Source organism: Schistocerca cancellata, chromosome 9 (genome assembly GCF_023864275.1).
Source record: "Schistocerca cancellata isolate TAMUIC-IGC-003103 chromosome 9, iqSchCanc2.1, whole genome shotgun sequence".
Lineage (NCBI taxonomy): Eukaryota > Metazoa > Arthropoda > Insecta > Orthoptera > Acrididae > Schistocerca > Schistocerca cancellata.
In genome coordinates, this window is record NC_064634.1 from 356,620,179 (window position 1) to 356,637,470 (window position 17,292).

The following is a 17,292-nucleotide window of genomic DNA, read 5'->3' on the forward strand; positions in this document are numbered from 1 at the left end:
TGACTGTATTACTTTCTTAATAATAAAGAACAAACGCCTTCGGCTACAAGTCGTGATTATATTAAAATGCACGAAGCGTTTCGAGCCCTAGCGGCTCATCTTCAGATGCTTTGACAGTCTACATCAACTTAACATTTCGTTTAATTCTGGGCATGGCAAGACTACATTTTTATATAACAAAATGCCACATTATGGAATATAAGTTTATGAAACTATGATAAATCGGAAAGTAACTTAGTGTTTGTAGTAGTAGGTGTATGGTTCTTGAGAATGTTCATATACAAATACACACACTTCGGAGTGATCTTTTTGCCATTTTTACTAGGTTACTTCTGTCTGTCTTTCCAGTCCAAATTTGGTAATTGATTATAACCAGTTTCCCACTGAGCTAGAAACTTGAAATTTTAAACATAGCTCTGAACTTGATGGCAATGCAGTATTCCATCACTTTCTTCTGGGTCTGTTAGGTGGGAGTGGGGAAGGTGGTTGGAAAGTTTCGTAACTGTTTGCATCTAAACTGTCCTGTATGGCCGGCCAGAGTGGCCGAGGGGTTCTAGGCGCTACAGTGTGGAACCGCGCAACCGCTATGGTCGCAGGTTCGAATTCTGCCTCGGGCGTGGATGTTTGTGATGTCCTTAGGTTAGTTAGGTTTATCTAGTTCTAAGTTCTAGGGGACTGATGACCTCAGAAGTTAAGTCCCATAGTGCTCAGAGCCATTTGAACCATTTGTCCTGTATGACCGGCGTATTGTGCTACTAATAAACTAGTATCAGAATGCATTTTAGGCAGTTACATGCAGATGGGCACCGCTGAGCAGAGAGAGGAGAGGAGGATGTGGATAATAAGAGGAGGTAGGGTGAGATGGACAGAGACAGGGGGAGAAGGAGATGGACGGATATAGGTGGGAGAAGGAGATGGATAGATAGAAAGGAGGACGAAATGGACAGGCAGAGACAAGGAGTTGAAAATGAACAGACAGGGGACGGAGAACTAGATGGCAGTGAGGAGGGGATAGGAAGAAATGGGCAGAGAAAGAGGGAGGAACAGGTAGCCAGAGAGAGGGCAGGTGGGAAGATGGCAAAGAGAGTGTGCTGTGTGTTTATGTGTGTGTGTGTGTGTGTGTGTGTGTGTGTGTGTGTGCACTCAGTAATCGATTGTATCCCCCATGTTTACGTCTCTGCCCCTATGCCGGTATACTGGAGGATGCCTGCCTGCAAGAGGGTGTGAAAGAAGCGGCGAACAGCGATATACAGGTGTATTTGGCAAGCAAAACAGAATTGACTTGACGGCAATAGTGTTGACAGTTAGAAGTCAGGGTTTAACTGATGATGTGAGAGCGCTGTATTGGGGCGAACAAAGCTGGAAGGTGGCGGCCTGGCCTGTGGAGTGTTATTGGCATATCACGTGGTTTCAGTTTAACTGTCAGCTTCTCGACCACAGGAGGAAGCAATCCTGCGCAGGGAATCGTTGCATGCCTATATTGTGAGCTGTATGGTGAGGTCTTTTGTAAGAGGCAGTAATTTTGTTGTTTACAGATGTGTGAGCCACTGCATCCTGGTTCAAATGGTTCAAATGGCTCTGAGCACTATGGGACTTAACATCTGAGGTCATCAGTCCCCTAGAACTTAGAACTACTTAAACCTAAGTAACCTAAGGACATCACACACATCCATGCCCGAGGCAGGATTCGAACCTGCGACTGTAGCGGTCGCGCGGTTCCAGACTCATGCATTCTGGTTCCTTTCGGGTCTAGCTAGTATGTGGTTGTTCCATCAATTTTCCATTGTTAGTAAATGTGCTCGTTTGTGTTTTTCAACCAGGCTGTAATTAGCCGATTTTCTTAACATATATGGCGAACGTGGATTATAATTTGATTTTTATTGCCTAATTCGCACGTTACTACGTAGCGTGGCTTGGTAGTTTGTGTGCACAAGTCTGTGCTTTCTGTCAACTTTTTCTGTAAAGTTAACTGTATCTCACTTGTCCGGCGCATATCCTACCAGCCCTGTTTTCTTCATTGGCGTTTTGCATTTTATTAGAACTGTGTTTGATTCTGCTTACGGGTGACTGTTACAGGCCAGATTATCCGTTACTTAATATCTTATTTATTGAGTTCACGGACAAACTCGGAAATGGGCCGCCTGTGTACTTTGGTTGGTGTTGTAGCATTCACCAAATCATTTTCTATTTAAGTTCTTCATACATCTGTAGAAAACATATCTATTTTGGTAAGACAGCTGGTAAGCTGATTCTAGTAAATCCGCCTTATCTGTTATTAGCTGTTTACCGAATTGCCTGCCTGTTTCTAATTATCTTGTTGTTTGTTTGTTTGCCATTTTTGCCTGCTTGGCTTAACTCATTCCTTCTGTACATTTGCTCAGCTACTGTCGTTGTTTGCATAGGCCTATCTGTTATCTGTAAGATAAAATGTTCACATTGCTTTGGTGTTTTATATTCAGTTTTATGTGATACATATATGGGAATCTTTATATTCATAATTAATTTCCCTTATGATTTAATGAAACTGATTTCTTCCGAAACCTGCTTAAGTGAACTGAAGCAACACCGTCTAGAGTTGGGGGTTTAGTGTAAGTCCCACTTAATGTTTGGGTCGACCATTGTGCCGTAAAGCTCACTGCGTTTATAAGCCGTAACTTGTCTGCCTGTGGATTATATTCAGACGTAAGCTTAAGATCCCTCAAAATGGTTACTGTTTTGGGAGTCAGTTCTGATAGTAAAATTCACTACAGCACTCATCTAAAAGTCGTTCTGCTAATGTTCCATTTGTATCAAAGTAATAACTAACACCAAAAAAAACACTCCTGAGATAATTAACAAGAAAATGGACAGATTATTGTTTTCCTTCTAACCATAGTGTATGATAGAAAGCTATTAACTGTTTCAAAATGAGATTTGTAATGGTTAACTGCAAACAGTTTTGCTATGCTTCAGAATAAGATACATTTGTGGAAATAAAACAAAGAATTATATTCTTTAAATTTAATTCCTCTCATTTTTGGGCCTAATTAATTTTTATATTGACTGTAAATGCTACATGCAAGTGCAGTTTTTATTTGTTGTATATATAAAGCAGAGTTTATGTCTGGGGTCTCCCACAAAATGCCTGGATCGTTTTCAACCAAATTTAGCACAGAAACAGCAAGCCTCACACGTATCAGCCCTATGGGGTTTGTAACTTAGTAGCTCCAATAGGAATGGAGATATGGGGAAAAACGTGTTTTTTTCGGGCCGCTGGCATATACACTACCTGCATGACAGGCATGTTCTGTGGGAACAGTACCAGCCTGCCAAATCAACCAGCCCTTTAGGGCAGCCTATATGTCATGGGCAAGAAACAGTTTTCTGGACCCCAACATGTAGGGTGCTCTGCATGATAGGCATGTTGTGTTGGAGTAGTGTCAGCATGCTTCATTGGCCTGCTTTTCATGGTTACCTGTACATCTGGAGCAAACAAATAATTTTCAAGCCTCTGATGTGTGACGTGCCCTGCAAGGCAGGTATCTTGTGGGAGTACTATCAGCCTGCTTTATTGAACTGTATTGCAGGGGCTACGTGTGCACATGAGCATGGCTGTGGTCAGGTAGAGCTAGATAGAGGAGGGGCTGGACAGAGTGAGGGTTAGAAGAAAATGGACAGAAAGAGGAGAGGAGTGGTAGATGCTCGAGGCAGGTGGAAGGTGTATGACAGTATTGGGCAGGTGGAAAAGAAAGAGGGGTAGTGGGAGATGGAAAGAGAGAGGGAGAGGAGGATATTGTCAGGGGGAGTGGGAGGAAAATATGGTGAGAGAGATAGGGTGGAGGCAATGGACACAGAGGGTGGGGAGCATGAGACAGATAGGTGTAGGTGGGAAGATGAGGTGAACAGAAAGATAGAGGAGGAGGTAGACAGACAGAGAGAGGAAGACAGAGACGGAAAGACGTGTACTCAGAGAGAGGAGAGGAGAAGACGTGTTCAATTTATGCGTTGAGCGGATACGTTGGCGAAACCGTAGGGGAATAGTGTTTAATAAACGTGATTAAAGTAGAGTAGCATTCTAGAGTTCCGCTGTGCTGTAGATCCTCTACTACAAAAAGGAGCTCCCCAAAGTGGACGTAAAAATGGCGTCGCCGTAAGGTTTTGCGCACTCACGTTGTCGGGGTTGAAGTGCGGCCCGGCGTCGGCGCAGTCGTTGCCCAGCTTGCCCTCTCGGTGCACGTGGAAGCCGTGCAGCCCCGGCTCCAGGCCGCTCACCACCCCGGACACCACCACCGGCTCGTGCGGGCTGCCCTGGAACAGCCGCACCTCGCCCGACACTGGCGGGTGCGCGCGCACCTCGTCTCAGCTGCGGTACTCTCACCGAGGCGCGTAGCACGTAGCTCGATCAAAACACTCGTGGAAAGAGACACTGGGGACGTGATATGAGCGGGTAGTGATCCTCTCTTTCAGTTTCTTCGTGGTCAAATCTTTGAGCGGGGCGAAAACAAAACTCCCTAGAAATTACACAGTGGATTTTTGACCGAATTTTCATAGCCGAACGAAGAGTGAGAAATGTACAATGCGGAATCAAAATAACCAGATGAGGTCTAATTTTGCCAAAAAAATTGTGTAATTGCTTGAAAGTAATCACGGTAACTAAGGAAAACTTAATCTGTGATTTGAGGCAAAACTGAAATATTTCACGAACAGCTACTGCTAGCTATGTACAGGAAGTGAAAAAAAATCGAAACACAACACTTCCGTGCGTTCTAATTATCTTTGTTCTCTTAAAAATTAAATGAGGGTATGGCATCACTGCCTGGGAGATCCCATAGATCAGCCACCCAGTTCGCGTCTTTCCATTTGACACCACCTCGGCATCGAACTCTTAATACCGATAGAATACCAGTCCATATTTATATACAGGGTGGTCCACTGATCGTGACCGGGCCAAATATCTCACAAAATAAGCGTCAAACGAAAAAAACTACAAAGAACGAAACTTGTCTAGCTTGAAGGGGGAAACCAGATGGCGCTATGGTTGGCCCGCTAGATGGCGCTGCCATTGGTCAAACGGGTATCAACTGCGTTTTTTAAACAGGAACCTCGAATTTTTATTACATATTCGTGTAGCACGTAAAGAAATATGAATGTTTAGCGGGCCAACCATAGCGCCATCTGGATTCCTCCTTCAAGCTAGACGAGTTTCGTTCTTTGTAGTTTTTTCGTTTGATGCTTATTTCGTGAGATGTTTGGCCTGGTCACTATCAATGGATCACCCTGTATACTGTACTGGGTGTCTCACGAGGAATAGTCAGTATTCAGGAATATGACATGACCGTTCGTTCGAAGAAAAAAAAGGTTTAGTAAACATGGACTCTGAAACACGTACCATAAGAGCAGTTATACTGTGGAAGAGGTGGGGTTCAATGTAACGAAGATCGAGTGCTCATGGCTCTTAAAGTATGACTTTAGAGCTCATGTTTGTTGGACATTTGTTCTTGCTTTAGCTCATACTATCACCATGAAAAGTATGGAAAGCAAAGACCTTGCAGTAGAAGATGTTTGTTTCATAGCACCAAAGATAAAGAGGTGCTCACAGCTCTTAAGGTATGCATTTTAGAGGACATGTTTACTAGACTTTTTCACTTCGAATGATAGTTCCTGTCTTAGCCCTGAATATTGGCAACTCCTCCTGCGATATCTTGTGTGTCATGTTTTCTGAACAAAACTTGAAAATAAATAAAAAATTAAGTAAACGGTTAAACTTTTTGTGAAATGATTTGTCTAAAAGTAAGATAAGATAAATATTTCACGCACCTTTGAATACTGCTGGAAATCATGTACAGCAAATAAGGTACCTATTAAGAATTTATAGTTCAAAATTTAACTTAGATTCTTAGAATTTTAAAGAATTCTAGAGGATATTTGTCTGTGCAGTTTCACCAGTGGTCTCCTTACGCCGCTTTCGTGTGAGCATCTTGGCTGCTGTACATGGTTTCGAGCATCATTTAAAGTCGCATCAAATGTTTCTCTAATGTATTTTATTTCCTAATTTTGACAAATCATATCATGAAAAACTTGACCATTAGTTTTTAAAAATATTTTTTTTATTTTGTTTATTAATTTTATATTTATCTGATTCTGGGGCACCAAATCAGCCAAAGCTACTTGGTTATGAGATGAGTCAATACACACTAGTTTCCAGAATACTAATTAGAAAACTTAAAAATAAAAGAACCCAAAGAATTAAAGAACAAGGCAACAAAATTATGAGAGAGTGTACGAATAAATAATACTCTAAAGAGATAGATTCTTAACTCCTAAGGCCAACTCCAGTACAGAATAGATGCAAACGTTTCAGCGTAGATTTGATAACTCATTGTTTTCTGTTGTGATGGAAGTCTACTGAAAATAAAACTTGTTGAACAGTGCACGCCTAGACTGATGAGTCGTGGCACAGTTTGGTATTGAAGGGAGAGTACTGTATTACTACGTTGGAATCTGCATCAGTCTGACTGCGCAGGTGGGGGTTCGTTTAACTGTATTTGGTTGAGTTAGAACGTCGACTTCGCTACAGATACCAATGGACTGTCATTCGCCCTTAAACACTGGGACATCCCACTGAAAGTGTTCCCAGTCGAATTAAAGCTATCATGAAGGCGAAGAGAGGACACAGGCCAAATTAGTGCCCAAACCTGTTGGTCTCGTACTGTACAAGCCACAAATGTTTAACAGGTGATTGATTTGTTTGTACATAAGTAAATAAAAATCTGTTATTGAATAACCAGTAGCTATTAAATGTATTCAAAGAAAATAATGTACTGTAGCTACCAAAACGAGGAAAATAAGAGATACAGACAAGAGATTAATACGCACATCAAAAAAAGTTTTGCATCACCTCGGTTCCAAGAGCTCCGGAACCTCTACAGAAAATTGGAATAGAAATCAACATAAACATCATTTCCGCCCTTTTTATTGCTCATGAAAACCACACATTGCATGCTGTACTACCATTCAGCGAGATTTTCAGAGGTGATGGTCCAGATTGCTGTACACATCGGTACCTCTAATAATCTAGTACCACGTTCTCTTGCAGTGATACATGCCGGTATTCGTCGTGGCATACTATCCACAAGTTCATCAAGGCACTGTTGGAACAGATTATCCTACTCCTCAACGGCGATTCGGCGTAGATCCCTCAGAGTGGTTGGTGGGTCACGTCGTCCACAAACAGTCCTTTTCAATCTATCCCAGGCATGTTCGATAGGATTTATGTCTGGATAACATGCTAGCCACTGTAATCGAGCGATGCCGTTACCCTGAAGGAAGTCATTCACAAGATGTGCAGAATGGGAGCGCGAATTTTCGTCCATGAAGACGAATGTCTCGCCCATATGCTGCCGATATGGTTGCACTATCGGTCGGAGGATGGCATTCACCTATCGTACAGTTGTTACAGTTGTACATCACACGCAGCCATAACCGAGGCAGGATTCGAACCTGCGACCATAGCGGTAAGGGAACATCCACCTTGCTGGACTCGCTGGGCAACGTGTCTAAGGCGTTCAGCCTGTCCGGGTTGCCTTCAAACACGTCTCCGACGATTGTCTGGTTGAAGGCATAAACGACACTCATCGGTGAACAGAACGTGGTGCCAATCCTGAGCGGTCCATTCGGCATGTTGTTGGGTCCATCTGTACTGCGCTGCATGGTGTTGTGGTTGCAAAGATGGACCTCGCCATGGACGTCTGCAGTGAAGCTGCGCATCATGCAGCCTATTGCGCACAGATTGACTCATAACACGACGTCCTGTGGCTGCACGAAAAGCATTATTCAACATGGTGGCGTTGCTGTCAGGGTTACTCCGAGCCATAATCCGTAGGTAGTGGTCATACACTACAGTAGTAGCCCTTGGGCGACCTGAGTGAGACACGTCATCGACAGTTCCTGTGTCTGCGTATCTCCTGCATGTCCGAACAACATCGGTTGGGTTCACTCCGAGATGCATGGACACTTCCCTTGTTGAGAGCCCTTCCTGGCATAAAGTAACAATGCGGACGCAATCGAACCGCGGTATTGACCATTGAGGCATGACTGTACTACAGACAACACGTGTACCTCCTTCCTGGTGGAATGACTGGAACTGATCGGCTGTCGGACCCCCTCCGTCTAATAGGCGCTATTCGTGCATGGTTGTTTACAACTTTGGGCGGGTTCAGTGATATCACTGAGCAGTCAAAGGGACTGTGTCTGCGATACAGTATCCATAGTCAACGTCTATCTTGAGGAGTTCTGGAAACTGAGGTGATGCAAAACTTGTGTTTGATTTGTGTAGAAGATTTTGAAACGTCTTGTTACAGAAGAATATTGAAAATTAGACGGGTAAAGCAGGTAACTAATGGGAAGGTGCTGAACCAGCGAACATCGCGACACACCTGAGTATAGTATACGTGGTAATGGAGGCAAATGTGGAGGGCAAAAATTGCAGAAAAAGATCTAAGCTTGACGACAGTCAGCAAGTTTAAATGCATGTAGGTGACATTAGTTACCCGGAAATGAAGAGGCTTTTACGAGATAAACAAGGCGTGGAGAGCTGCATCATACCAAAACATAACGGCAAATAAAATCAGATTGCGTAGTCAGGCAGACGTACAAGTGACAAGATGGATAAGCAAAGTGTAGAACACGTCAAGGTCAGTATAGATGGAGCAGAACATCTCAGTTGGACAAAATGGGGGCGGAAATTGGCCATGTTCTTTTTAGAAAAGCTTCTGAGATTTCACCTGAAGACATTCCGTGAAACTATGGAAAACTCAAACTTGTGTCGAATAAGAGCCCAGCTGAGGAACCACTGCGGAATCTGACTCGATAATAAAGCTTCGGGTGATATGAAATAACACGTGACAGAGGGTTATCTTTTTGAAATAGTTGTCCGGATGTATGCTGAAGTTGCGGTAATAACTTTGCTTCATGCAGCTTCCCTAGTCTACTACTTATCTGGTATAGTTTGGACAGGGAGTATCGATTTCACTGAGCGAGAACGCTGTTGTGGTATTTGCCCGGGAAGTAGATGGTTTCATTACTGGAAAGTGAAGAGATATTCATAGTACTTGGCGTACAAGCGGAGAAGAGGTGGTAGCGAGCAGTTGCCGTTCACAAGGCAGTATGCCAACGTAATCCATCTACAGCGTCTGATGGACTAGTGGTGTGAGTCAGGATTCTGTAGCAACATTAAGAGAGTATTTTTTCCTTTTTTACTCTATTCAGTCCTACCTAGCTCCTGAGTGCAAGAAACAACGCAGCAGTTAAACGACTTAGTTGCGTTAGCTCCAAATAAGGTAAAACCGCAGACTTCCTGCATTCCGAGAACGTGCGTCATCTTGACGCGTACGTAAAAGTGCCATGCGATGAGAAAACAGCGTTTAGTGGAAGCAGACAAGCTGGCGGAAAGAAATATTGCGCTCTGTAGTCGCACTTTAATGTTCTTCATTTCATATCGATGTCTACTTCGATTGTTACCATGGATGTATTTCTTCATTTTAGAGTTCGATGCATAGTGTTTTCTTGTGTTCCACGATATTCAAAACTCTTGTTATTTTCATGTATTATATGTGAATAGCTGTGTAGCGTTTTGATTGTTGGAGGAGGTTGCCCCTGCATTAAAAATGAAGGAATGAAAATGAGGGTTTATGTTCCGTCAACGATTAGATCATTGCATACCGTGCACTAGCACGCACAGAACAAGGATGAGTCCTTCGAGTCATTTAGTATCCAAGAGGATGGGACAAAGATTTGCAAAGACTCCTGTGTTTTTAGTCTTATATCTAGATCACCGAAGCAGACCGTTGTGCGTTAGAATCGAATAAGTGTCTGCAGTGAAGGTTTCGCTCATGAACTTGTGTGTCTGACCGCACTTGGTTAGTTACAGGCGCCTCTAGAGTTACCATTCCTAAGGACAAGAAGCAGAGTCTAGAGCTAAATTTTTTTTATTTGTATTTTGACCAGTTTCTCTACTGAACTGTGGGCTGATTAGTAAAAGAAAACTTGAATGTGAGGTACGTCGAAGAGAATGAAAAGGACGTTTTGGAAGTTGTTAAACTCCCTTTCCAAAATAGTGATCAAACGCTGCAGCTTTGTACCACTAATGCAGCACATCCTAGTTTTTCTCTTTTTTGGTCACTTCATTGTCCCGTATGAGAAGGCGGCAAGGATGGCTGAACTCTGCACTCTTAAGTCTCTATGAGTTTTGTTATAATTTGCAAGACGATTTACATCAATGATAGTACTGTACCTACGGAAGTTAAATATCCGGAATACCATGCTGTGAATGGTACAATGAAGGTAGGTTGCGTAATTCATTATGAGTTGCTTATGCTAATCGTCGATGAATAGGTGTATAATAAGTCTCCACGTAAGCTCGAATCCATCAAGTTTTAGTTTCGTGTTCTCTTCGTGAGAAATTTGTAGGAGGAAGCAAAATGTAAGTTGACTCTTCTACGAACGCACTTTCTCGGAATGTCAACAATAAACCACTCTGTAATGCACAGCTCTTCTCTTGTAACGGCTGCCACTGGATTTGGAAGACTATCAACTCGGCGCCATAAAGGTTGTGACGCAACGCACTTCCCTTGTTCGTATTTCCTCTGTCAGTCATAACTGACAAGGATCCCATCCAGAGGAGCAAGCTCAAGTGTCGGTCAATGATAAGTTTGTAAGCTACCTCATTCGAGAGTGGACTACGTAATCTGAGCATTCTTTCAATGAATCTGGCTCTGGAATCTGCATTTCCTACTACATGAAAGTTGTATTAAATTTAAATCGCTTCGTACACGTAGCCCAAGGTATTTAATGGATGTGACTATTTTTAGTGACTAATCGGTTGCACGGTGATCAAACGAAGGGGCTCTCCGTGTATTTACGCACGATACCTTGCATCTGTTTATGTTGAGGGTCGAGTGACAAACCCTACAGCAAGCGTCGACTTTGTGTAGATCTTAAAGGTCCTTTACACGCTCGAATATTTTCACCGATTTGTCTGTACAGACAGTGTTTGTGCTTGCAAATCGTTGTTTGTGACCGAATCGCCAACTGTTTGTGTTCGACCTGTGTGAAGCCTGGCGGTGCTTGAGCTGACGCAGACTAAATGTGCAAACCAGATGTAGTGCTTTAGTACTTCATGTACAGTACGACATGTTTCCGGAATGATGCGGCTCAACGATGAAGGTGATATTACAGCAGAAAATTACCCACGGCATAGCTCCTTCTAGTTTCCAAGAGCCTCAGTGCTATTAAAGTTTTTCATAAGCACTTGTCGATTTTCTCATTACAGTGGCATTTCTCCTTATACTGGGAGAGGCATGAGAAAAAGTACTTGCTTTGAGGGGTGATAGTATTAGTGATAGTGAACAAAAAATTTTCATTGGACATAAGCCCTATTCCGAATGGTTTCCGAGATAGAACACGTTTAATGTACATTGTTATTTATTTTCTGCATTGTTCAGTACATTGTCGTTGCTTACAACGTACCACAATAGTGCAGAAGAGTTCGAGACGCAGAGTTTGATACAGGTCACTTGTGATCAATCAAGTCGTGAAACTACCTCAAGTTGGCCTGTAGAAACTACCTAAGCTAAAACGCATGCGCGTAGCCGGAGATTTTCAGTATCCTCTCGGTCACTTCGCGCAACTTATTAATCCTAGGAAAAAATGAATAGAACCTCTCTTTTAGGAAATTTAGTTTAGTTTAATTTTGCGCTGCCATATGTTTTCGCTAGAGGCCACTGTTTCCGAGTTATTCAAGAAAACCGTAAAAACTGACACTGAAAGTGTCCCATCTCGGAAACCATTCGGAATATGGCATATGTCCGTATGGAGTTTTTTGTATACTATCACTAATACTGCCACTCCTCAAAGCATGTACGCTTCCTCATCACTCATCCTGTATACGGTTTAACATACTGCACCAACACAAAGAATGTTACTTCGTCCTAAGTACTTAAATCAGTCCTCTTTTACACTTTTTAGCTCCTTCACAAGATGGAAAGATGAGAGCGTTGCACGTTTTAGAAGTCACTCTTTCGTCCATCTTCTCTGTACTGGTCTCTTTCTTTTTAAACGTTCCAAGTAATTTCACTAGTCGGAATAATTGTGTTATAAGCAAATTTACTTAATTTGGCCATGGCCACAAAATACTCTGCGCTCGTGTACTACTGAAGACTCTGAGAAAACTGCATTGTGGTTCGAACTGAATACTGCAGACGAGATGTGCAGACGGTCGTTGCAAACATGGTCTGCTCAGACAAACCTGATCGTGAAATGGGCTTGTTGCTGCATTCTTCTAGAGTTTCCTTGTCTTGCTTTTTGAATACATCGTCATCTGGTACGACTGCAATGTACGAGGGTAATCCCAAAAGTAAGGTCTCCAATGTTTTTTATAAGTACAGAACTCTGTTTGTGTGGCAGTTGGTCACACTGTTATGAAGAGTGCTTCACGCGCTTAGTGTTAACATGCGCACGCCGCGCTGAGGCCAGTGTTGCCAATTTAGCGACTTTGTCGCTAGAAATGGCGACTATTGTCTTCGTCTTAGCGACAAAAAAAACTTTTTAGCGACAAAAATTATTTAGAGACTTATCTGGCGACTTTTGGAGTACTGACGACTTTTGAAGTACAAATCAAAACTATTTTGGTACAGTATTTTCAGTAACAAAACTAAGATTTTGACTATAGAATGGGTACTACACTGACTTTGTTCTAGATTTACTAAGTTAAATTAAGTTCTTAGCAGATCATGTAGCATTGTACAGCATTTAGTAAACCTGAATGTCGGAATTGCCTACAGTGTAAGAAAACCTTGACTATAGAACAATTCATTATTCATTACCCACTAGCCTGTTATCGTCGATAGCGTATCGATCTATAATTCTTCAACTTTTGAACTCCCTTTATTTTTGGAATTGACAAAAAACATACGTAATATTAAGTATAATAAATTACATTTCTGTCCAGCAATCTCTAATTTTTCGAAATGTTAACTCGCAGTCAAATTATTAACACATGCACAGTGGTAATGCAAGAACAATTCGGTGGGGGTATCTCAGACATTATTACGTTTTAAACAATGAACAGTAGGACTGATATCGATTTACCGAGTGAGTAGATTGTTTCATGACCTCTAGTTCGCCTGAGTTTTAATGTATTTTCAGTGATTATAAATTGGTGAAACTTATGTTGTGGTGGCTTACATAATGGATTTACCGCAGAAGAAGAAGCAGTACGCTAGAAAATATCGGGATGCGTGGGAAGCAGAACCTGAATTCAATGGGTGGCTGAAACCAGTCGTTGGAGACTTATCCAAGACAAGATGTCAAGTATGTCCAACAGAGTTTTATGCTAAATTGTGTGATATTAGAAATCATTCGAAAATTATTAAACATAAACAAAAAATTGATTTTAAAAAAACACAAACCACCTTACCTGTGAAAATTGTTCCGAAAACTACAGTTAGAGTAGCAAGCAGAGAGGAAGCCGCCCTTTCTTTATTTATTGCTGAATATTGTTCTGTGTAGATCATTTAGCAATACTGTGAAAGAAGGTGTTTTCCGGTGATAAAACATGCAATTACATCGTGCAAAGTGCACTAACATTATAACTGAAGTTTTGGCTCCATATTTTACACAATAATTGGTTGAAGATATAAGTGACCAAAAATGCAGTGTACTAATAGATGAATCCACAGATGTATCAATATCTAAAATGCTAGGTATCGTTGTACGGTACTATAGTGTAAACAACCAAACCATTAGATCAGCATTTATCAAACTCGCTGTAGTAGAAACTGCAGATGCAAGAAACCTGGCTGCTGTTCTTGTGAATCCTTTGAAAGATCGCAAACTTCCAATCGCTACTATGGTAGGAATTGGCACAGATAATGCTTCTGCAATAGTTGGAATAAACAATGGGTTTTACGAACAACTCAAGAGAGAATATGGTTTGAAGCATTTGGTAGTGATCCGTTGCATTTGTCACTCTCTTCAGCTTGCAGTTTCGCACGCCTCAGTGAATACCAACTACAGTTCTGTCAGAGCATGAAACAGAAGAGTTATTCGATCTTCTGAGTGACGATGATGAATAGCTCACATACCGGTATGTATATATTTTGTAACCTAATTTGAATTCTTGATTTCTTTTGTTACAAATATAGTTGTATATTTCTAGTATATTTGACTACTGTGATTGAAACAACAATTTATGTGTTGCGTCAATTATGATAACATGTTTAATTAAATGTTAGTGTATTTTATATGTATGTTGTTGCAAGCGATGCGTCATTTAATTAAGACAATATAGCAATTAGGTATGAGACAATTTTTATTAATATTTCATTAACCCCCCCACTGGCTTATTGCACTATTCACAGCACGGAAATTTCAGTACACCCCTAGTAAAATCAGTTTTAGCGACTTTCTAGCGACTTTTGATATTGAAGCTAGCGACTCGGGTTTTTTAGAGTTGGCAACACTGGCTGAGGCGCTCAGTCTTGGCTTGGCAGCCGTTGAGAAAGGAGCTCCCGTTGGATGTTACCGCCAAGTGCGAATTGCGCGCAGTTATTCGGTTTTTGAACGCAAAGGGCACTGTGCCGATTGAAATCCATCGCCAATTGACGGAAGTGTGAGGTGAGTGGTGCATGGATGTCAAAAATGTTCGTAAGTGGTGTAGAGAGTTTGCAGCTGATCGGACCGAAATTCACGACGAACAAAGGAGTGGGAGACCGTCAATTTCTGAGGAGACAGTGCTGAAGGTTGAGCCAAGCATGTGTGAAGATCGGCGGATCATCCTAGATGATCTCTGCGCGTTCATTCCTGAAGTTTCCCGAAGCACCGCTCACAGAATTTTAACGGAAACATTGAACTACCGGAAGGTGTGCGCAAGATGGGTGCCACGCACGCTGATGGAGGACCACATGCGGCAACGAGTTGATGCTTCCCGCGCATTTCTTCACCGCCTTGCAGCCGAACAGGACGACTTTCTGGACTGGTTAAAAGAACATTTGGCCGGAAAGCGATTCAGCTCCGACGACGAGGTGAAAGAAGAGGTTCATAACTTTCTGAACAGCATGGCAGCGAGCTGGTATGACATGGGCATACAAAAACTGTCACAGCGTCTACAAAAATCCATCGACAGAAATAGTGATTATGTCGCAAAACAGTTAAATGTTCAAGCTGTAGACTGATGTAAACCATTGTAGAAATAAACAGGTCTATGTGCTTATAAAAAAATACGAGACCTTACTTTTGGGATTACCTTCGTAGTTTCCAATCTTATCCACTAGGTATATATATTGGTCCTGTGTCTCTGCTCTCGGGGTATGCGGGGAAGTGCTTTTACACCAGAGTACTGGTCTCCTTTAAAAAACGATATGTGTTAATCCAAAAAAATGACGCACCAAGAAGGAATTAGCCGAATGGGACGGAAATCACTAGCTATGATGTACATGTAGAGACAAACTAATGTTTACAGTTACAGAAAGAGTGGATGATTTATTCAAGAGATAGAGCTGTACAAATTGGGCATGTCAATTACGCGTTAGTCCACCTCTGGCTGTTATAAAAGCAGATATTCGGCTTGTCAGTGATTGACAGAGTTGTTGGATGTCCTTCGGGGGATATCATGCGATATTCTGTCAAACAGGCGCGTCAAAATCCCGAACTGTTTGGAGGGCCATGCCCGTAATGCTCCAAACGTTATCAACTGGGGAGATATCCGGCAACCAGCTGGCCAAGGTAGCGTCTGGGAAGCACGAAGACAAGCAGAACTCTCGGGCATTATCGTCTGAAATGTGAGCCCAGGGTAGTCTGCCAAAAAGGGCGTGGAATGTCATCGACGTACCGCTGGGCTGTACAGAAAGCGGCACCCGAGACCATCACTGCTCGTTTTCGAGCCATATGTCGGGCGATAGTCAGGTTGGTGTCCCACTGTTGTTCGAAGTATGTCCAGGCACATCTTCGCTGCTCATTGGGGCTCAGTTCAAAGTGGGGCTCATCACTGAAGACAATTCTAGTCCAGTCAATGAGATTCCAGGGCGAATATGGGTCTGGAGACTCCTGGACAGCGGTGAGATACCAACTTGACTATCACCAGCCACATAGCCCGACAATCAGTAGTGATGATTCAGAGTGCCATTTCTTTTCATAGCAAGACCACTTTGTTTGTCATCGGCGGCAGCTTTACAGCACAGCGCACCGTTTCGTTGCCCTCCTCGGAAAAACCATCCTGGGCTTACATTTCAGTAAATAATGCGCATTCACGCATGGCGAGAGTTTCTATAGCTTGTCTTTCGGGCTTGCTGAACCCTACTTTGGCCAGCAAGGTCGCCGGACCTTTCCACAATTGAGAAGGTTTGCTCGGGATGTTTACGATCCAACGCGCCAAATGGACAGAATTTGCCACGATATCCCTCAGAAAATCCAACAACTATGTCAATCGATGTCAAGCTGAATAACAGCTTGCATAAGGGCCTGAGGTGGACCATCGCGATATTGACTTGCTCAATCTGTGAAGCTTTTTCTCTTGAATAAATCATCCAATTTCCGTCTCATTCTGATAATTCCTTCGTCGTGTGTCCTCTTTTTTATTTCTCTTTTTCTTCTTGATGTGTATTTACTGGGAATTTTTGAATCCAGTGACAAAATTGATCTGATACTCCGACGTTCGTAGTTGATTATAGTGTCTAACGCCTACCACAACTCAGGTAATTCGGCATCAGCTTGGGTGGCGATATGTGCCGTCTTCTGTGTCTTGTGAGCAACAGAGCGAACGGAGTCCCACGAGTTTGTTGCTAACAGAACCCATGCTGATTCTTAAAGATATCTGTATGAGTCAAAAAATAGTAACTGATCGAAGATCAACCCAGTTCTTCTCAGCGTTAATCCTGTCTAGTACGGGGTCCTCTGTAATCAAAGATGTGAAAATTTTATTTTCATTTACTTTTGCGGCCGGATGCCCTTCCTATCGTCGCAGCCGTAAGTTACCAAGAGAGGGGAGTGTGGTGCACCACCCATTTATGGATTGTGTTAACTTTGTTCAGTGTGGTATCATATGTTAACTGTTTCTGTTTCGCATTTTCTGAGGCGGACGTTGGGGACCAAACCAGCATTTGCCTAAACGAACGTGGGAAACCACCTAAAAATTACGCTCAAACTGGCCTGTGTACTAGCCACGGTCGTTAATTCGCCGACGAATTCGATCCGGGTCTCGTACTCCTTCCTGTCTGGCAAGCCAGCGCGCTGCGTATTACTCTATACGAGCAGGTGAAC

At 42.5% G+C, this 17,292-nt stretch overlaps 2 protein-coding genes across 2 annotated transcripts in view; one reads left to right on the forward strand and one right to left on the reverse strand.

Annotated features, from left to right (window-relative positions):
* LOC126101410 (uncharacterized) overlaps positions 1-17,292 on the forward strand; it is a 667,375-nt gene that overhangs the window by 355,896 nt on the left and 294,187 nt on the right. The window lies entirely within an intron of this gene.
* LOC126100182 (superoxide dismutase [Cu-Zn]-like) overlaps positions 1-17,292 on the reverse strand; it is a 138,644-nt gene that overhangs the window by 9,142 nt on the left and 112,210 nt on the right. The window contains exon 4 of the mRNA XM_049910742.1: positions 4,150-4,313. Coding sequence (XP_049766699.1) covers positions 4,150-4,313 — 164 coding nt within the window. The remainder of the gene's footprint in view (positions 1-4,149; positions 4,314-17,292) is intronic.